Source organism: Heptranchias perlo, chromosome 45 (genome assembly GCF_035084215.1).
Source record: "Heptranchias perlo isolate sHepPer1 chromosome 45, sHepPer1.hap1, whole genome shotgun sequence".
NCBI classification, from domain to species: domain Eukaryota; kingdom Metazoa; phylum Chordata; class Chondrichthyes; order Hexanchiformes; family Hexanchidae; genus Heptranchias; species Heptranchias perlo.
Window position 1 is genome coordinate 1,276,378 of NC_090369.1, and position 16,620 is coordinate 1,292,997.

The following is a 16,620-nucleotide window of genomic DNA, read 5'->3' on the forward strand; positions in this document are numbered from 1 at the left end:
GAGTCAGTGGGTGAGGGAGTGGGGGTAGGGGGGCACCAGTCGGCCTTGGTTGTTCCCGGGCAATGGGGGAGGGCGAGAGCAGGGGACGTCAGCCAGGGTTCCTGGTCCTGGTCGCTACCCTTCTGGAAAAGCGGACCAGATTGGGCTCGGCTGCGATGCCCTCCACGGTTGAATATCCCGTCCCCACTCACTTGTGCTCGTGGCCTGCGCCTGATGGTACAGATTCTCCCCCACCCCCGGCTAGCTAGGTGCGAGCGAGTTGTTCCCGTTTACCCCAGTGCGTTTGTGTGACCCCCCAGGTGTAAAGCTCCCGGGTTAATGGCGCTCTCTGTGTATATATTTTCATGTGTAGTACTACTATAATGCACAGACGCAGCAGTACCTGTACTGGGACGGGGACAAGCAGACCTACCTACCAGCCCCCGACCAGAGCGGCGACCCCAAGGACCCCGGCGGCGGCCTGAAGGAGGGCAAGGAGAAGAAGGAGAAACCCAAGACCAAGACCGCCCAGCAGGTGAGAATTGGGGGGGGCGCACAGAGCGGGGTGGTGGGCTTACCATAATCGGGGGGGGGGGGGGGGGGATACAGTCTCTCAGGCCCCACCTCCAGCATGTCACTCCTCGTGCGAGAAGCTGGATGTTCGCTGGGCTATTCGACTGTAGGTGGCGTCGCGGTGAGCACGATTCTGCTCTTCCCCCGACGTCCTCGTGTGCACTTTCTGGCGGGAATAGCTGGATAGTAATCAGGAGCCAGCGCTCTGGATGATTTCCCCCCCCCCCCCCCCCCCAACTCCTTAACACGAGGCGGCTGAGGCTGATTGTAGCAAACCTACTTCCACACCCCCCACGGCTGGGATCGGTTAACTCGGCACGACTGGACCCTGGGCAGTCCTGGTCTCCTCCCTGGCTCAGTTCCACACTGGGCGGTGCCATCTCTCACTGAGCCGTCGTTGGGGGGAGGGAGCACATACTGTACTTCCCGCTGTCTTGTTTTAGACCTGGGAACACGGAGGGATAATGGGGGAACCTTTGTTTCGGGAGCCGGAGGTTTGGGGTAGGAGACATTTGTCCGCGCGCACCCATGTTCCTCCCGTAGCATAGTGCGCGGAGATAATTCAATTCCCGGGACATCATGAGTGTGGAAGATTAAGGGGTGATCTAATCGAGGGGTTTAAGATGATTAAAGGATTCGATAGGGTCGATAGAGAGAAACTATTTCCTCCGGTGGGGGGAGTCCAGAACAAGGGGGCAGAACCTTAAAATTAGAGCCAGGCCGTTCAGGGGTGATGTCAGGAAGCATTTCTTCACACAAAGGGGGTCAGTTGGAGCTTTCAAGACCGAGATTGGTGGATTTTTGTTAGGCATGGGTATCAATGCGGTTAAATGGAGTTAGGATACAGATCAGCCATGATCTAATTGAATGGCAGAACAAGCTCGAGGGACTGAATGGCCTCCTCCTGTTCCGAACGTAACAGGCTCGAGGGGCTGAATGGCCTCCTCCTGTTCCTAACGTAACAGGCTCGAGGGGCTGAATGGCCTCCTCCTGTTCCTAATGTAACAGGCTCAAGGGGCTGAATGGCCTCCTCCTGTTCCTGTGTAACAGGCTCGAGGGGCTGAATGGCCTCCTCCTGTTCCTAATGTAACAGGCTCGAGGGGCTGAATGGCCTCCTCCTGTTCCTAATGTAACAGGCTCGAGGGGCTGAATGGCCTCCTCCTGTTCCTAATGTAACAGGCTCGAGGGGCTGAATGGCCTCCTCCTGTTCCTGTGTAACAGGCTCGAGGGGCTGAATGGCCTCCTCCTGTTCCTAATGTAACAGGCTCGAGGGGCTGAATGGCCTCCTCCTGTTCCTAATGTAACAGGCTCGAGGGGCTGAATGGCCTCCTCCTGTTCCTAATGTAACAGGCTCGAGGGGCTGAATGGCCTCCTCCTGTTCCTAACGTAACAGGCTCGAGGGGCTGAATGGCCTCCTCCTGTTCCTAATGTAACAGGCTCGAGGGGCTGAATGGCCTCCTCCTGTTCCTGTGTAACAGGCTCGAGGGGCTGAATGGCCTCCTCCTGTTCCTAATGTAACAGGCTCGAGGGGCTGAATGGCCTCCTCCTGTTCCTAATGTAACAGGCTCGAGGGGCTGAATGGCCTCCTCCTGTTCCTAATGTAACAGGCTCGAGGGGCTGAATGGCCTCCTCCTGTTCCTAATGTAACAGGCTCGAGGGGCTGAATGGCCTCCTCCTGTTCCTGTGTAACAGGCTCGAGGGGCTGAATGGCCTCCTCCTGTTCCTAATGTAACAGGCTCGAGGGGCTGAATGGCCTCCTCCTGTTCCTAATGTAACAGGCTCGAGGGGCTGAATGGCCTCCTCCTGTTCCTAATGTAACAGGCTCGAGGGGCTGAATGGCCTCCTCCTGTTCCTAATGTAACAGGCTCGAGGGGCTGAATGGCCTCCTCCTGTTCCTAATGTAACAGGCTCGAGGGGCTGAATGGCCTCCTCCTGTTCCTGTGTAACAGGCTCGAGGGGCTGAATGGCCTCCTCCTGTTCCTAATGTAACAGGCTCGAGGGGCTGAATGGCCTCCTCCTGTTCCTGTGTAACAGGCTCGAGGGGCTGAATGGCCTCCTCCTGTTCCTAACGTAACAGGCTCGAGGGGCTGAATGGCCTCCTCCTGTTCCTAATGTAACAGGCTCGAGGGGCTGAATGGCCTCCTCCTGTTCCTAATGTAACAGGCTCGAGGGGCTGAATGGCCTCCTGTTCCTAATGTAACAGGCTCGAGGGGCTGAATGGCCTCCTCCTGTTCCTAATGTAACAGGCTCGAGGGGCTGAATGGCCTCCTCCTGTTCCTAATGTAACAGGCTCGAGGGGCTGAATGGCCTCCTCCTGTTCCTAATGTAACAGGCTCGAGGGGCTGAATGGCCTCCTCCTGTTCCTGTGTAACAGGCTCGAGGGGCTGAATGGCCTCCTCCTGTTCCTAATGTAACAGGCTCGAGGGGCTGAATGGCCTCCTCCTGTTCCTAATGTAACAGGCTCAAGGGGCTGAATGGCCTCCTCCTGTTCCTGTGTAACGGGCTCGAGGGGCTGAATGGCGTTCTGTTCCTGTGTAACAGGCTCGAGGGGCTGAATGGCCTCCTCCTGTTCCTAATGTAACAGGCTCGAGGGGCTGAATGGCCTCCTCCTGTTCCTGTGTAACGGGCTCGAGGGGCTGAATGGCGTTCTGTTCCTGTGTAACAGGCTCGAGGGGCTGAATGGCCTCCTCCTGTTCCTAATGTAACAGGCTCGAGGGGCTGAATGGCCTCCTCCTGTTCCTAACGTAACAGGCTCGAGGGGCTGAATGGCCTCCTCCTGTTCCTGTGTAACGGGCTCGAGGGGCTGAATGGCCTCCTCCTGTTCCTAATGTAACAGGCTCGAGGGGCTGAATGGCCTCCTCCTGTTCCTAATGTAACAGGCTCGAGGGGCTGAATGGCCTCCTCCTGTTCCTAACGTAACAGGCTCGAGGGGCTGAATGGCCTCCTCCTGTTCCTGTGTAACGGGCTCGAGGGGCTGAATGGCCTCCTCCTGTTCCTAATGTAACAGGCTCGAGGGGCTGAATGGCCTCCTCCTGATCCGAATGTAACAGGCTCGAGGGGCTGAATGGCCTCCTCCTGATCCGAATGTAACAGGCTCGAGGGGCTGAATGGCCTCCTCCTGATCCGAATGTACCATCCGCCCATTATAGCTGTAATGGACCCTGACCGTATCCAGCACCCTCCCTGGATATTAAGCCAGCCGCTGGAATCCCTGACTGAGGTTGTACGTTTAACCGAGTAAGTTTTCAGTGACTGTGAACGTTAAGGCCCGACGTCCCAGACGGCCCCCTGGGACTCGATTTACGAGAAGGCCAAGGCGTCAGTTGCCGGAGGGGCCCTAACTTGTATGGGTTGACCCTGTGCCGGCGGGAGTGCAGGGCGGCGAAGGGAGTGAGTTAACCCCTTGTCAATGTGTGCGCGTGGGTCGCTTTTCCAGATCGCCAAAGACATGGAACGGTGGGCCAAGAGTCTGAACAAGCAGAAGGAGAACTTCAAGAACAGCTTCCAGCCTCTCAGCTACATGAGGGACGATGATCGCAGGGAGTCCGCCTCCGCCGATGCGGGCTACGCCATGCTCGAGAAAAAGGTGACTGGCCAAACCCGCACCGTGCAATGCAACTCCCTCAGCCCTGGAACCGCCCGCTCGTCCCTCGCTTTCCCCTCGCCAAGGTGTCGAGTCTCATTGGAGGGGTATAGTTCCGACCTGCGCCGGCCGTTCGCCTGCGCCCCGCCCGCAGCCGTCCCTCCGCCCGGGCCCCCCCCCCCCCCTGGCCGTTCGGCCCGTACCCCTAACGAGAGCAGAGGCGGCGAGTGCCGGGAGGATATCCCTGCGGGCGCAAACGCGCGCGCTCGCTGGAGGACCAGGAACCGCGGCTGATTCCTCCTCCGCCCGCCCTCAGCCGTCTCCGCCCAGACCCCCGGGGGCGGGTGGGGATTTGAACCAGTGACCCTCCCGGCCGAGGTGGGCGGGAGGAATCGCAGGCCCACGTCCCGACTCTTGGCGTGCCAGAGCCCGGGGTGGGGTGAGGGTGGGGGTGGGGTGAACCGCTCGCTGCGGAGAAGGGTTCAGAGCCCAGGGGCCGTGGACTAACCGTCAGGCAGCAAGAAGGGGAAATAGAGAGGGAGCCCGTCATCCCATGCGGACATTCACTTGGGCGAGATAAAATGCCAACAGACGCCTGTGGATCCGTTCCCCAGCGCACGGGGCGGACCGAGGGGGATCGGGGGGTAATGTTGCGGAGGCCTCCTCCTGTTCCTGGACGGCCCCCCGTCTCCCCAGCCCGTGCGTACGTGGCTGGTCCTGGCCTGATTGATTTCTCCTTTTTTTGAAATGGCTCCTCTTTCCAGAGCACCCTGGCAGAGAGGCAGCACGTCATCATGGAGCACTTCAAACGGACGACAGACAAGATAAGGGACGACGACGATCGAACGGTAGGAAGCACGAGAGAGGAGAAACAGTCCCGGGTCGGGTCGGGGGGGTGGGGGTTTCATTACATCGAATTCACAGCACGGAAACAGGCCATTCGGCCCAACAGATTCCAGCCTCTCCCCCTCTCCTCCTCCAAATTTATTATTAAACCGGAAGGTTGAGGGGCTTCCAAATTCTGACCGGTTTTGAGAGGGTGAATGGTGAAAGGTTGTTCCCACTGGTCGGGGAATCAGTAACCAGGAGGCACAGATTGGGGGAAACGGGAACATAAGAAATAGGAGCAGGAGGAGGCCACTCGGCCCCTCGAGCCTGCTCCGCCATTCAGTCGGATCACGGCCGATCTTCGACCTCAACTCCGCTTTCCCGCCCGATCCCCCGTATCCCTCGATTCCCCGAGAGTCCAGAAATCTAGAAGACGTGTTTTCACAAGGGGGTTATTAGAGTGAGGGGTGCTTTACCGCGGGGGGGGGGGGGGGCGGGGGGCTACTGGGGGAAAGGGTCAGGGATTAGGGTAGACCACTCCAGTTGGAGGAGAGCTAACACCAGCACAGGCAAGATGGGCCGAATGGGCTCGGTCTGTGGTGTAATTACATAAAAATTACAGCATGGGAACAGGCCATTCGGCCCAACAGGTCTATGCCGGTGTTTATGCTCCACATGAACCTCTCTCCCTACTCCATCTCGCCCTATCAGCATATCCTTCTAGTCCTTTCCCTCTCGTGTTTCTCCAGCTTCCCCTTAAATCCATCTCTGTTATTCTCCTCAACCACTCCCTGTGGGAGCGAGTTCCACATTCTCACCACTCTCTGGGTAAAGAAGTTTCCCCATTGGATTTATATGCGTATTGTATTAAGATGCCCGTACTGATTTGTGCCTCTCTCCCCTCCCTCCCCCGCAGAGGACGAGCCCGCTGCGAGGGCTGGTGGCGGCCTACAGCGGGGAGAGCGACAGCGAGGAGGATCAGGATGAGGATCAGGAAGAGAAGCTGACGGACTGGCAGAAGCTGGCCTGCCTTCTGTGCAGGAGGCAGTTCCCCAGCAAGGAGGCCCTGATCCGTCACCAGCAGCTCTCCGAGCTTCACAAGGTAACTCATCTCCTCTGTCCGCCCACCTGAGCCCGCTCGCTCGCGCGCGCTCTCTCTCTCTCGCGCTCTCTCGCTCTCCCCTGCCATTTGGGGTGGTGGGGGGAGTGGGAAAGTCACACGAAACCGGCAGGAAGAGATTAAAAACCCTTTGGTTACTCGACATCTTCCGTCGACTGTCACTGGGCTATCTGTACCTGCGACACCCCCCCTCAGTGTGCCACGCCACTGTGCGACCATTTGATTTTGCCCCTTGCCCTGTCAGCGGGAGTAAACTCCCTAATGTAAATGAACAGGGGTCGGTCGGGTGAGGACATTGCGAGTGGCGGGCGCCTCCTTCGAAGAATGAAGAAGCCCCAGCACGGTGGGTGACCGTGTCTGTGCCAGCCCAGTGCCCCCTGAGTGTGCTGGCCCGTTTCCAGCCCAGAGATACTGTCCGCTGCCCCCTGCCCGCTCCTGTTCAGAAGTTCTCCTCGTGCTAAGCCCCCAGGAACATGTTGGGAGCTGTCGAAAGCGAGGCTGGACCTCCACGTTCACAACCTCTCCCACCCAAGGGTGGGCTACAGTTCAGTGTCGCAGCGTACAGCGTGTGTGGGAGACCGTCCCTCGATTCCCCCCTCACCTCCGAAATAGGGAGGAGGTGGTGGGGCGGGGGGTGCTGATGGGTTAGACATCACCCCCTGGGACCTGGATCCAGAACGACCCCGAGACTGAGCTACAGTTGTGTAAAATGGGAGATCGGGCTGCAGGAGGGATGAACTCCTACATTCCTGGAACGGTCTGCTCCCCGTGGACGTTTGGAATCTGGGATGCCCCTGGCCTGTGCATCTCGGTACCCCACTGGACCGTGAGCTTAAGGGGGAGAGGGAGAGTCTCGATTGCTCCCCCTTTTGAAAAGGTCGCCAAGCCACCGAGCTCCTGGGCTCTATTCCAGCCGGATGCGAGTGGCAACCTCGGTGATTTAAGGAGTGCCTGTGTGGGGGCGCGGGGAGGGGGGTTTCCAATCGGGGCCTGTGCTCGCCATGTGTCCAGGGACGAACCCCTCGCGCCCCCAATCGCCTCTCGAGTCGCTGGGTCTCGGAGATCATTAAAAGCAAACTTGTGGAAAATGAGAGGGTGGTGCAATTAAACTTGTAATCTTTCAGCAAAACCTGGAGATACACAGACGTTCGAAGCTTTCCGAGTCCGAACTAGAAGCTCTGGAGAAGAGCGAGAGAGAGGTAGGTGCTGAAAAATACTTCAAATAAATATATATAATACGTTCAGAATCGACCCACTTGTCTCCATTTAGCTGCATTTAAGTTGTCTCCCTTGGAGGTGCTGTTTTCTGATTAGGGTCCGGGTTCCAGGTCCGTGGGCATCGATCGCCCTTCAGTACCTTGCCGAAGTGGTCGTCGTGCACGAGCCGAATGGTGAGTGTCGGCGGGACAGTCGACCGTGGGGTGCATCGCACGGAAGCCCGATCCTGCCGCTCGGTCGACACGTGCGCGCACGCTGGAGTCGCCGGCTACTGATCGAGGGCAGGAGACGCGGCCGATTTGCCACCTGCCCTCGTTAACTCGAGAGATTCCCCCACCCACCCCAAACCCGGGGGACTGAATAAATCTGGTCATTTGCGGCCTGCCAGCTTGTCGCAAAGACCCAGCTGGTTCACTCGTGCCCCCGGTCTGGGCCGACACGTGACTCCAGTCCCACACTCCGTTGGGTGACTCGATGCTCTCAGGGCACCTAGGGATGGGTAATGAATACTGCCTGATCAGTCAGCCCCACTCCAGGTAATAATCCAAAAAACTAACTCTCCAGCAAAATGCAGTGAGTGGAGGGTAGTTAGTTACGTAACACAAATTCTGTGCATAGAATCAATACCCATTCACTTACAGCGGTGCAGCCTCCGGGGGTGATTGACGGGGGAATTAACCAATCGTTTCCACTCCGCAGGGAATAGCGGTGTCACTATCTGCAGCCAAAAGATCAGGATTGGGACCCCTGGACCGTGCCCCAGTCTGTGTCTCTCAGTCCCACACCAGGCAGGGCACTTGTACGTGGAACCACCTTCGCTATTGTGTGTGCAAATCCAGCTCCCGTGCGAGGGGAGGGTTCGACAGTCCCGACTCTGTGGATATGCTGGGCGTGACTGAAGAGGTGGTCGGGCTGTGACTGAGCATTACATCGAGTTTACAGCACAGAAAACAGGCCATGCAGCTCCACACGAGCCTCCTCCCTCCCTACTCCATCTCACCCTATCAGCAGATCCTTCTATTCTTTTCTCCCTCATGTGTTTATCGAGCTTCCCCTTAAATCCATCTACGATATTCCCCTCAACCACTCCCTGTGGGAGCAAGTTCCACATTCTCACCACTCTGGGTAAAGAAGTTTCTCCTGAATTCTCTGTTGGATTTATTAGTGACTATCTTATATTTATGGCCCCGAGTTCTGGTCTCCCCCACAAGTGAAAACATCTTCTCTATGTCGACCCCATCGAACCCCTTCATAATTTTAAAGACCTCGATCAGGTCATCCCTCAGCCTTCTCTTTTATAGAGAAAAGAGCCCCAGCCTGTTCCGTCTTTCCTGATAGTTTTCACCTCTCAGTTCTGTTATCATCCTTGTAAATCTTTTTTGCACCTTCTCCAGTGCCTTTATATTCTTTTTATAATATGGGGACCAGAACTGTGCACAGTGCTCCGAGTGTGGTCTAACCAAGGTATATGGAGACCAGAACTGTGCACAGTGCACCAAGTGTGGTCTAACCAAGGTATATGGAGACCAGAACTGTGCACAGTGCTCCAAGTGTGGTCTAACCAAGGTATATGGAGACCAGAACTGTGCACAGTGCTCCAAGTGTGGTCTAACCAAGGTATATGGAGACCAGAACTGCGCACGTTGCTCCAAGTGTGGTCTAACCAAGGTATATGGAGACCAGGACTGTGCACAGTGCTCCAAGTGTGGTCTAACCAAGGTATATGGAGACCAGGACTGAGCACAGTGCTCCAAGTGTGGTCTAACCAAGGTATATGGAGACCAGGACTGTGCACAGTGCTCCAAGTGTGGTCTAACCAAGGTATATGGAGACCAGGACTGTGCACAGTGCTCCAAGTGTGGTCTAACCAAGGTATATGGAGACCAGGACTGTGCACAGTGCTCCAAGTGTGGTCTAACCGAGGTATATGGAGACCAGAACTGCGCACGTTGCTCCAAGTGTGGTCTAACCAAGGTATATGGAGACCAGGACTGTGCACAGTGCTCCAAGTGTGGTCTAACCAAGGTATATGGAGACCAGAACTGTGCACAGTGCTCCGAGTGTGGTCTAACCAAGGTATATGGAGACCAGAACTGCGCACGTTGCTCCAAGTGTGGTCTAACCAAGGTATATGGAGACCAGAACTGTGCACAGTGCTCCAAGTGTGGTCTAACCAAGGTATATGGAGACCAGGACTGTGCACAGTGCTCCAAGTGTGATGCTATTCTGTATGTTAGGGTGCGGTTGTTTTGTGAATGGTGTGGATGCCCTCGACCGAACTCGTGCTCGCAGAGTCCGTGTCTTACTCAAACCTGCTCCAAATGCCAGTCGTTGTGCACTTTGCCCCCTCTCCGGAAGGCGCCGGCTTGCATTGGGCACGGATCTTCCGCTGCCCGCACTTCACGCGCGAGTCGAGTCAGGTTGCCAAGTTGATCGACTGTGGAGAGCATCACAGCTGGGGGCCCCCCCCCCCGATCCTGACGCCCACCCCACGAGCTCGCACACCTTCCAGCTGGAGCCCCATCGGGCAGGGAGCAAGAGCAGGAACCCTGGTTGATTCTCCCCACTCCTCCCTAACCTGGAGGCGCTGAGGCTAATTCTAGGACCCCCGAACCCCCCCCCTCCCCTCACCCAAACTGAGATCAGTCAACTCAGCACAGACTGGGGGCGACCCGGTCCTTTTTAACACCGCTCCGGGAAGAGAGGTGATCGTCAAATTATACTCACCAACAAATGGCAGGAATCCTGCGTTCTCCCGTGTGAATAATCCTGATCTCCCCCCGCCCCCCCAAAAAAAGAACTATCATGGAATAATCTGGGGTTTTAACATGTTCTTATTTTATAATCATCTTAATTTTCACCCACAGTTCAAATATAGAGCGACAGAACGACGAGACAAGCTGGGATTCCCAGAGACATTTGAACCCAAGCGCAAAAGAACACAAGCTATGTACGTCTCCCTTATCTTTATCTTAAGTTACGGCGCTGAGAGACCCCGGGGGGGGAAGGGCTCCCCGAATGCCGGGTGACGCCGCACTTGTTTTTTATTCGTTCGTGGGATGTGGGCGTCGCTGGCGAGGCCGGCATTTATTGCCCATCCCTAATCACCCCTTGAGAAGGTGGTGGTGAGCCGCCTTCTTGAACCGCTGCAGTCCGTGTGGTGACGGTTCTCCCACAGTGCTGTTAGGGAGGGAGTTCCAGGATTTTGACCCAGCGACGATGAAGGAACGGCCGATATATTTCCAAGTCGGGATGGTGTGTGACTTGGAGGGGAACGTGCAGGTGGTGTTGTTCCCATGTACCTGCTGCCCTTGTCCTTCTAGGTGGTAGAGGTCACGGGTTTGGGAGGTGCTGTCGAAGAAGCCTTGGCGAGTTGCTGCAGTGCATCCTGTGGATGGTACACACTGCAGCCACTGTGTGCCGGTGGTGAAGGGAGTGAATGTTTAGGGTGGTGGATGGGGTGCCAATCAAGCGGGCTGCTTTGTCCTGCATGGTGTCGAGCTTCTTGTGTTGTTGGAGCTGCACTCATCCAGGCAAGTGGAGAGTATCCCATCACACTCCTGACTTGTGCCTTGTAGATGGTGGAAAGGCTTTGGGGAGTCAGGAGGTGAGTCACTCACTGCAGAATACCCAGCCTCTGACCTGCTCTTGTAGCCACAGTATTTAGATAGTTGGTCCAGTTAAGTTTCTGGTCAATGGTGACCCCCAGGATGTTGATGGTGGGGGATTCGTCGATGGTAATGCCATTGAATGTCATGGGGAGGTGGTTCGACTCTCTCTTGTTGGAGATGGTCATTGCCTGGCACTTGTCTGGCGCGAATGTTACTTGTCACTTATCAGCCCAAGCCTGGATGTTGTCCAGGTCTTGCTGCATGCGGGCACGGACTGCTTCATTATCTGAGGGGTTACGAATGGAGGAGGATTTAAATCAAGAAGTGGGTGTTTGTGCAATAGGAGCCTTGGGATTGGGATGGTAGGGGGTGGAGTGGGGCTGATAGGCCCGAGGGAGGGGAGGAGATTGAGTAGGAAACGGCCACCCCAAGTCGCGACCTTAGATCGGGAGGCAGGGCGCTGCCCTCTGGCTGAATTGTCCGAACGCGTCAGCCTGGACGGTGAGAGCTGGCTGGCTATTTGACCATGAGGGCATCACATCCGAGCCAGCCCCTGTCCCCGCTCGGTGTGCAAACACTCACTTTACCTGCAGTCGGGAGCGGGAAGCCTGGCTGATTTACTCCCCCCGCCCCGGTACCCTGAGGCCAACTGCAGGATTCTGACACCGCCCAGCTGCGATCAGGCCTAACTCCACACGGGCCGGGGATGGAGTCTGGGCCTTTCTTGGAGCTGAGGTAAAATGGCGACTTTTACCAAATCAAGCCACCGAGCAATTGTTTGTAGAATGAGAGTGCCAAGGACGAGGGAATGTGCTTTGTGTAGAACGGTGAACAGCATCGCTTTGTGTCCCTGTAGGTATGACGGACTGAGCCACGATATCGGGAGCCGGATGATGCAGGCGATGGGGTGGAAGGAGGGCACGAGACTGGGGCGTAAGGAGCCGAGTATCACCCCCTCCTCCGAGGTAACTCTGTTTTCCCCCCCCCCCCCCCCTGAATTTCTGTCCATCTGATCTAAAGTACAGCCTTCAGTCAGTCTGATCGAGTGTGTCTAAAGTACAGCCTTCAGTCAGTCTGATCGAGTGTAACTGAAGTACAGCCTTCAGTCAGTCTGATTGAGTGTGTCTAAAGTACAGCCTTCAGTCAGTCTGATCGAGTGTGTCTAAAGTACAGCCTTCAGTCAGTCTGATCGAGTGTAACTGAAGTACAGCCTTCAGTCAGTCTGATTGAGTGTGTCTAAAGTACAGTCTTCAGTCAGTCTGATCGAGTGTAACTGAAGTACAGCCTTCAGTCAGTCTGATCGAGTGTGTCTAAAGTACAGTTTTCAGTCAGTCTGATCGAGTGTAACTGAAGTACAGTCTTCAGTCGGTCTGATCGAGTGTGTCCAAAGTACAGTCTTCAGTCGGTCTGATCGAGTGTGTCCAAAGTACAGTCTTCAGTCAGTCTGATCGAGTGTAACTGAAGTACAGCCTTCAGTCGGTCTGATCGAGTGTAACTGAAGTACAGTCTTCAGTCAGTCTGATCGAGTGTAACTGAAGTACAGTTTTCAGTCAGTCTGATCGAGTGTAACTGAAGTACAGCCTTCAGTCAGTCTGATCGAGTGTGTCTAAAGTGTCTAAAGTACAGTCTTCAGTCGGTCTGATCGAGTGTGTCCAAAGTACAGTCTTCAGTCGGTCTGATCGAGTGTGTCTAAAGTACAGTCTTCAGTCGGTCTGATCGAGTGTGTCTAAAGTACAGTCTTCAGTCGGTCTGATCGAGTGTGTCTAAAGTACAGTCTTCAGTCGGTCTGATCGAGTGTGTCTAAAGTACAGTCTTCAGTCGGTCTGATCGAGTGTGTCTAAAGTACAGTCTTCAGTCGGTCTGATCGAGTGTGTCCAAAGTACAGTCTTCAGTCGGTCTGATCGAGTGTGTCCAAAGTACAGTCTTCAGTCGGTCTGATCGAGTGTGTCCAAAGTACAGTCTTCAGTCGGTCTGATCGAGTGTGTCCAAAGTACAGTCTTCAGTCAGTCTGATCGAGTGTAACTGAAGTACAGCCTTCAGTCAGTCTGATCGAGTGTGTCTAAAGTACAGTCTTCAGTCGGTCTGATCGAGTGTGTCCAAAGTACAGTCTTCAGTCAGTCTGATCGAGTGTAACTGAAGTACAGCCTTCAGTCAGTCTGATCGAGTGTAACTGAAGTACAGCCTTCAGTCGGTCTGATCGAGTGTAACTGAAGTACAGTCTTCAGTCAGTCTGATCGAGTGTAACTGAAGTACAGCCTTCAGTCAGTCTGATCGAGTGTAACTGAAGTACAGCCTTCAGTCAGTCTGATCGAGTGTAACTGAAGTACAGTCTTCAGTCAGTCTGATCGAGTGTAACTGAAGTACAGCCTTCAGTCAGTCTGATCGAGTGTAACTGAAGTACAGCCTTCAGTCAGTCTGATCGAGTGTAACTGAAGTACAGCCTTCAGTCGGTCTGATCGAGTGTAACTGAAGTACAGCCTTCAGTCGGTCTGATCGAGTGTAACTGAAGTACAGTCTTCAGTCAGTCTGATCGAGTGTAACTGAAGTACAGCCTTCAGTCAGTCTGATCGAGTGTAACTGAAGTACAGCCTTCAGTCAGTCTGATCGAGTGTAACTGAAGTACAGCCTTAAGTCGGTCTGATCGAGTGTAACTGAAGTACAGTCTTCAGTCAGTCTGATCGAGTGTAACTGAAGTACAGCCTTCAGTCAGTCTGATCGAGTGTAACTGAAGTACAGTCTTCAGTCAGTCTGATCGAGTGTAACTGAAGTACAGCCTTCAGTCAGTCTGATCGAGTGTAACTGAAGTACAGCCTTCAGTCGGTCTGATCGAGTGTAACTGAAGTACAGTCTTCAGTCAGTCTGATCGAGTGTGTCTAAAGTACAGTCTTCAGTCAGTCTGATCGAGTGTAACTGAAGTACAGTCTTCAGTCAGTCTGATCGAGTGTAACTGAAGTACAGCCTTCAGTCAGTCTGATCGAGTGTAACTGAAGTACAGCCTTCAGTCGGTCTGATCGAGTGTAACTGAAGTACAGTCTTCAGTCAGTCTGATCGAGTGTGTCTAAAGTACAGTCTTCAGTCAGTCTGATCGAGTGTGTCTAAAGTACAGTCTTCAGTCAGTCTGATCGAGTGTGTCTAAAGTACAGCCTTCAGTCAGTCTGATCGAGTGTAACTGAAGTACAGTCTTCAGTCGGTCTGATCGAGTGGAACTGAAGTACAGCCTTCAGTCAGTCTGATCGAGTGGAACTGAAGTACAGCCTTCAGTCAGTCTGATCGAGTGTAACTAAAGTGTAGAGTTTTGGCGTGTGTGTCACACCAGCGTTCCCCAAAGAGACAGAATCCAGCGCTCGGCTGTCATTTATTTATTTTTAAAAAGCTACGTTAAAATGTTAAATTAACTTTCTTTTTTCTCGCTGGTTTCTTTTCAGTAGACCTGAGAAGTTGCTCCAATCTTGTCACCCGTGTCGGTGAGTGCCCCCATTTTCGGCTTTAGAGCGGCGTAACAGTCTGTGTGGGAGTGTGGGGGAGCTCTTTAACTGTAAATACTCCTCGCCCGTGGCTCGATGATAAAAACAGCCCTTTTAGTCAGCCGGGGCTCAGTGGGTAGCATGCTCTCGCCTCCGAGTCAGAAGGTCGTGGGTTCGAGTCCCCACTCCTGAGAGTCGAGCATGTAATCCAGGCTGACACTTCTAGTGTAGTGCTGAGGGAGCGCCGCACTGTCGGAGGGTCAGTGCCGAGGGAGCGCCGCACTGTCGGAGGGTCAGTGCCGAGGGAGCGGCGCACTGTCGGAGGGTCAGTGCCGAGGGAGCGGCGCACTGTCGGAGGGTCAGTGCCGAGGGAGCGGCGCACTGTCGGAGGGTCAGTGCCGAGGGAGCGGCGCGCTGTCGGAGGGTCAGTGCCGAGGGAGCGGCGCGCTGTCGGAGGGTCAGTGCCGAGGGAGCGGCGCGCTGTCGGAGGGTCAGTGCCGAGGGAGCGGCGCGCTGTCGGAGGGTCAGTGCCGAGGGAGCGGCGCGCTGTCGGAGGGTCAGTGCCGAGGGAGCGGCGCGCTGTCGGAGGGTCAGTGCCGAGGGAGCGGCGCGCTGTCGGAGGGTCAGTGCCGAGGGAGCGGCGCGCTGTCGGAGGGTCAGTGCCGAGGGAGCGCCGCGCTGTCGGAGGGTCAGTGCCGAGGGAGCGCCGCGCTGTCGGAGGGTCAGTGCCGAGGGAGCGCCGCGCTGTCGGAGGGTCAGTGCCGAGGGAGCGCCGCGCTGTCGGAGGGTCAGTGCCGAGGGAGCGCCGCGCTGTCGGAGGGTCAGTGCCGAGGGAGCGCCGCGCTGTCGGAGGGTCAGTACCGAGGGAGCGCCGCGCTGTCGGAGGGTCAATACCGAGGGAGCGCCGCACTGTCGGAGGGTCAGTACCGAGGGAGCGCCGCACTGTCGGAGGGTCAGTACTGAGGGAGCGCCGCACTGTCTGGATGAGACGTTAAACTGGGGCCCCGTCTGCCCTCTTCAGGTGGACGTAAAAGATCCCACGGCCATTACTGGAAGAAGAGCAGGGGGAGTTCTCCCCGGTGTCCTGGGGCCAATATTTATCCCTCAACCAACATCAATAAAAACAGATGATCTGGTCATTATCACGTTGCTGTTTGTGGGATCTTGCTGTGCGCAGATTGGCTGCCACATTTCCTACGTTAATATACTTAAAAAATGAAACATTTGCAAGGCTGTGAGGAAGGAGATGGGGAGTGGGACTAATTGGATAGCTCCTTCAAAGAGCCGGCACAGGCACGACGGGCCGAATGGCCTCTTTCTGTGTTGTATGATTCTACGATTACATTGACTACACTTCAGAAGTACTTTGTTGGCCGTGGTGCGCGTTGGGGCGTCCCCGAGGTTGCTGTATAAATGCAAGTCCGTTCTTTCTTTTGTCTCGACAGTGCCGGGGGTGTGACGTGGTGGTCCGAGGCGGTCAGCAGGGCTCCCACGGAGTCAGTGTCTGATCGAAGACTGTGAGGCCGCTTTGTGGGAATCCACAGTGACGGCGTTTAATAAGACAAACTGATCCTGAACTTTTTGAGGAGAAAAAGATTGTAAATATTTTTATGAGCCCCCCCCCAATATGTACTTTTGTACCAATTAAAAAAAAGTCTCAAAAAAGATTTTCAGACTTGTTTCTTCATACCTAAACACACGGATTCGCAGCATGTTTCCTTTTACCTGTTGATTCACTCGAGCAGCCTGTGCTGAATTGACACAGAAAAAGGGCGGGGCAGAGCTGTGTGTTCAGACACCGGCCGTAACTACCCTGGAGCAGGGTTCAAACAAGCCCGGACTGATGGAGTGCAAGACTCCCTCTGGCTGTCGGTCCCGACATGAAGTGAAGTTTGGAGGGTTGTCTGTCGGTCTGCCCAAGGTGAACTTGTCTATCAGCCGGGGCTCAGTAGGTATCACTCTCGCCGCTGAGTCAGAAGATCGTAGGTTCGAGCCCCGCAATCCAGGTCGACACTCCCAGTGCAGTACCGAGGGAGCGTCGGAGGGTCGGCTCCGAGGGAGCGCCGCCCTGTCGGAGGGTCGGCTCCGAGGGAGCGCCGCCCTGTCGGAGGGTCGGCTCCGAGGGAGCGCCGCCCTGTCGGAGGGTCGGTGCCGAGGGAGCGCCGCCCCGTCGGAGGGGCCGTCTTTTGGATGATGTCCTCTCAGGTGGATGTAAAAGATCCCATGGCCACTATTGGAAGTAGA

The 16,620-nt window shown here is 55.4% G+C and overlaps 1 protein-coding gene across 1 annotated transcript in view; it reads left to right on the plus strand.

The window, feature by feature from the left end:
- Positions 1-16,043, plus strand: part of LOC137306783 (RNA-binding protein 10-like) — a 68,855-nt gene extending 52,812 nt beyond the window's left edge. Inside the window, exons 18-26 of the mRNA XM_067976163.1 lie at positions 353-514; positions 3,989-4,138; positions 4,900-4,983; positions 5,880-6,065; positions 7,208-7,282; positions 10,169-10,251; positions 11,769-11,877; positions 14,341-14,376; positions 15,822-16,043. Coding sequence (XP_067832264.1) covers positions 353-514; positions 3,989-4,138; positions 4,900-4,983; positions 5,880-6,065; positions 7,208-7,282; positions 10,169-10,251; positions 11,769-11,877; positions 14,341-14,346 — 855 coding nt within the window. The 3' untranslated portion in view covers positions 14,347-14,376; positions 15,822-16,043. The remainder of the gene's footprint in view (positions 1-352; positions 515-3,988; positions 4,139-4,899; positions 4,984-5,879; positions 6,066-7,207; positions 7,283-10,168; positions 10,252-11,768; positions 11,878-14,340; positions 14,377-15,821) is intronic.
- The last annotated feature ends 577 nt before the right edge of the window (positions 16,044-16,620 follow it).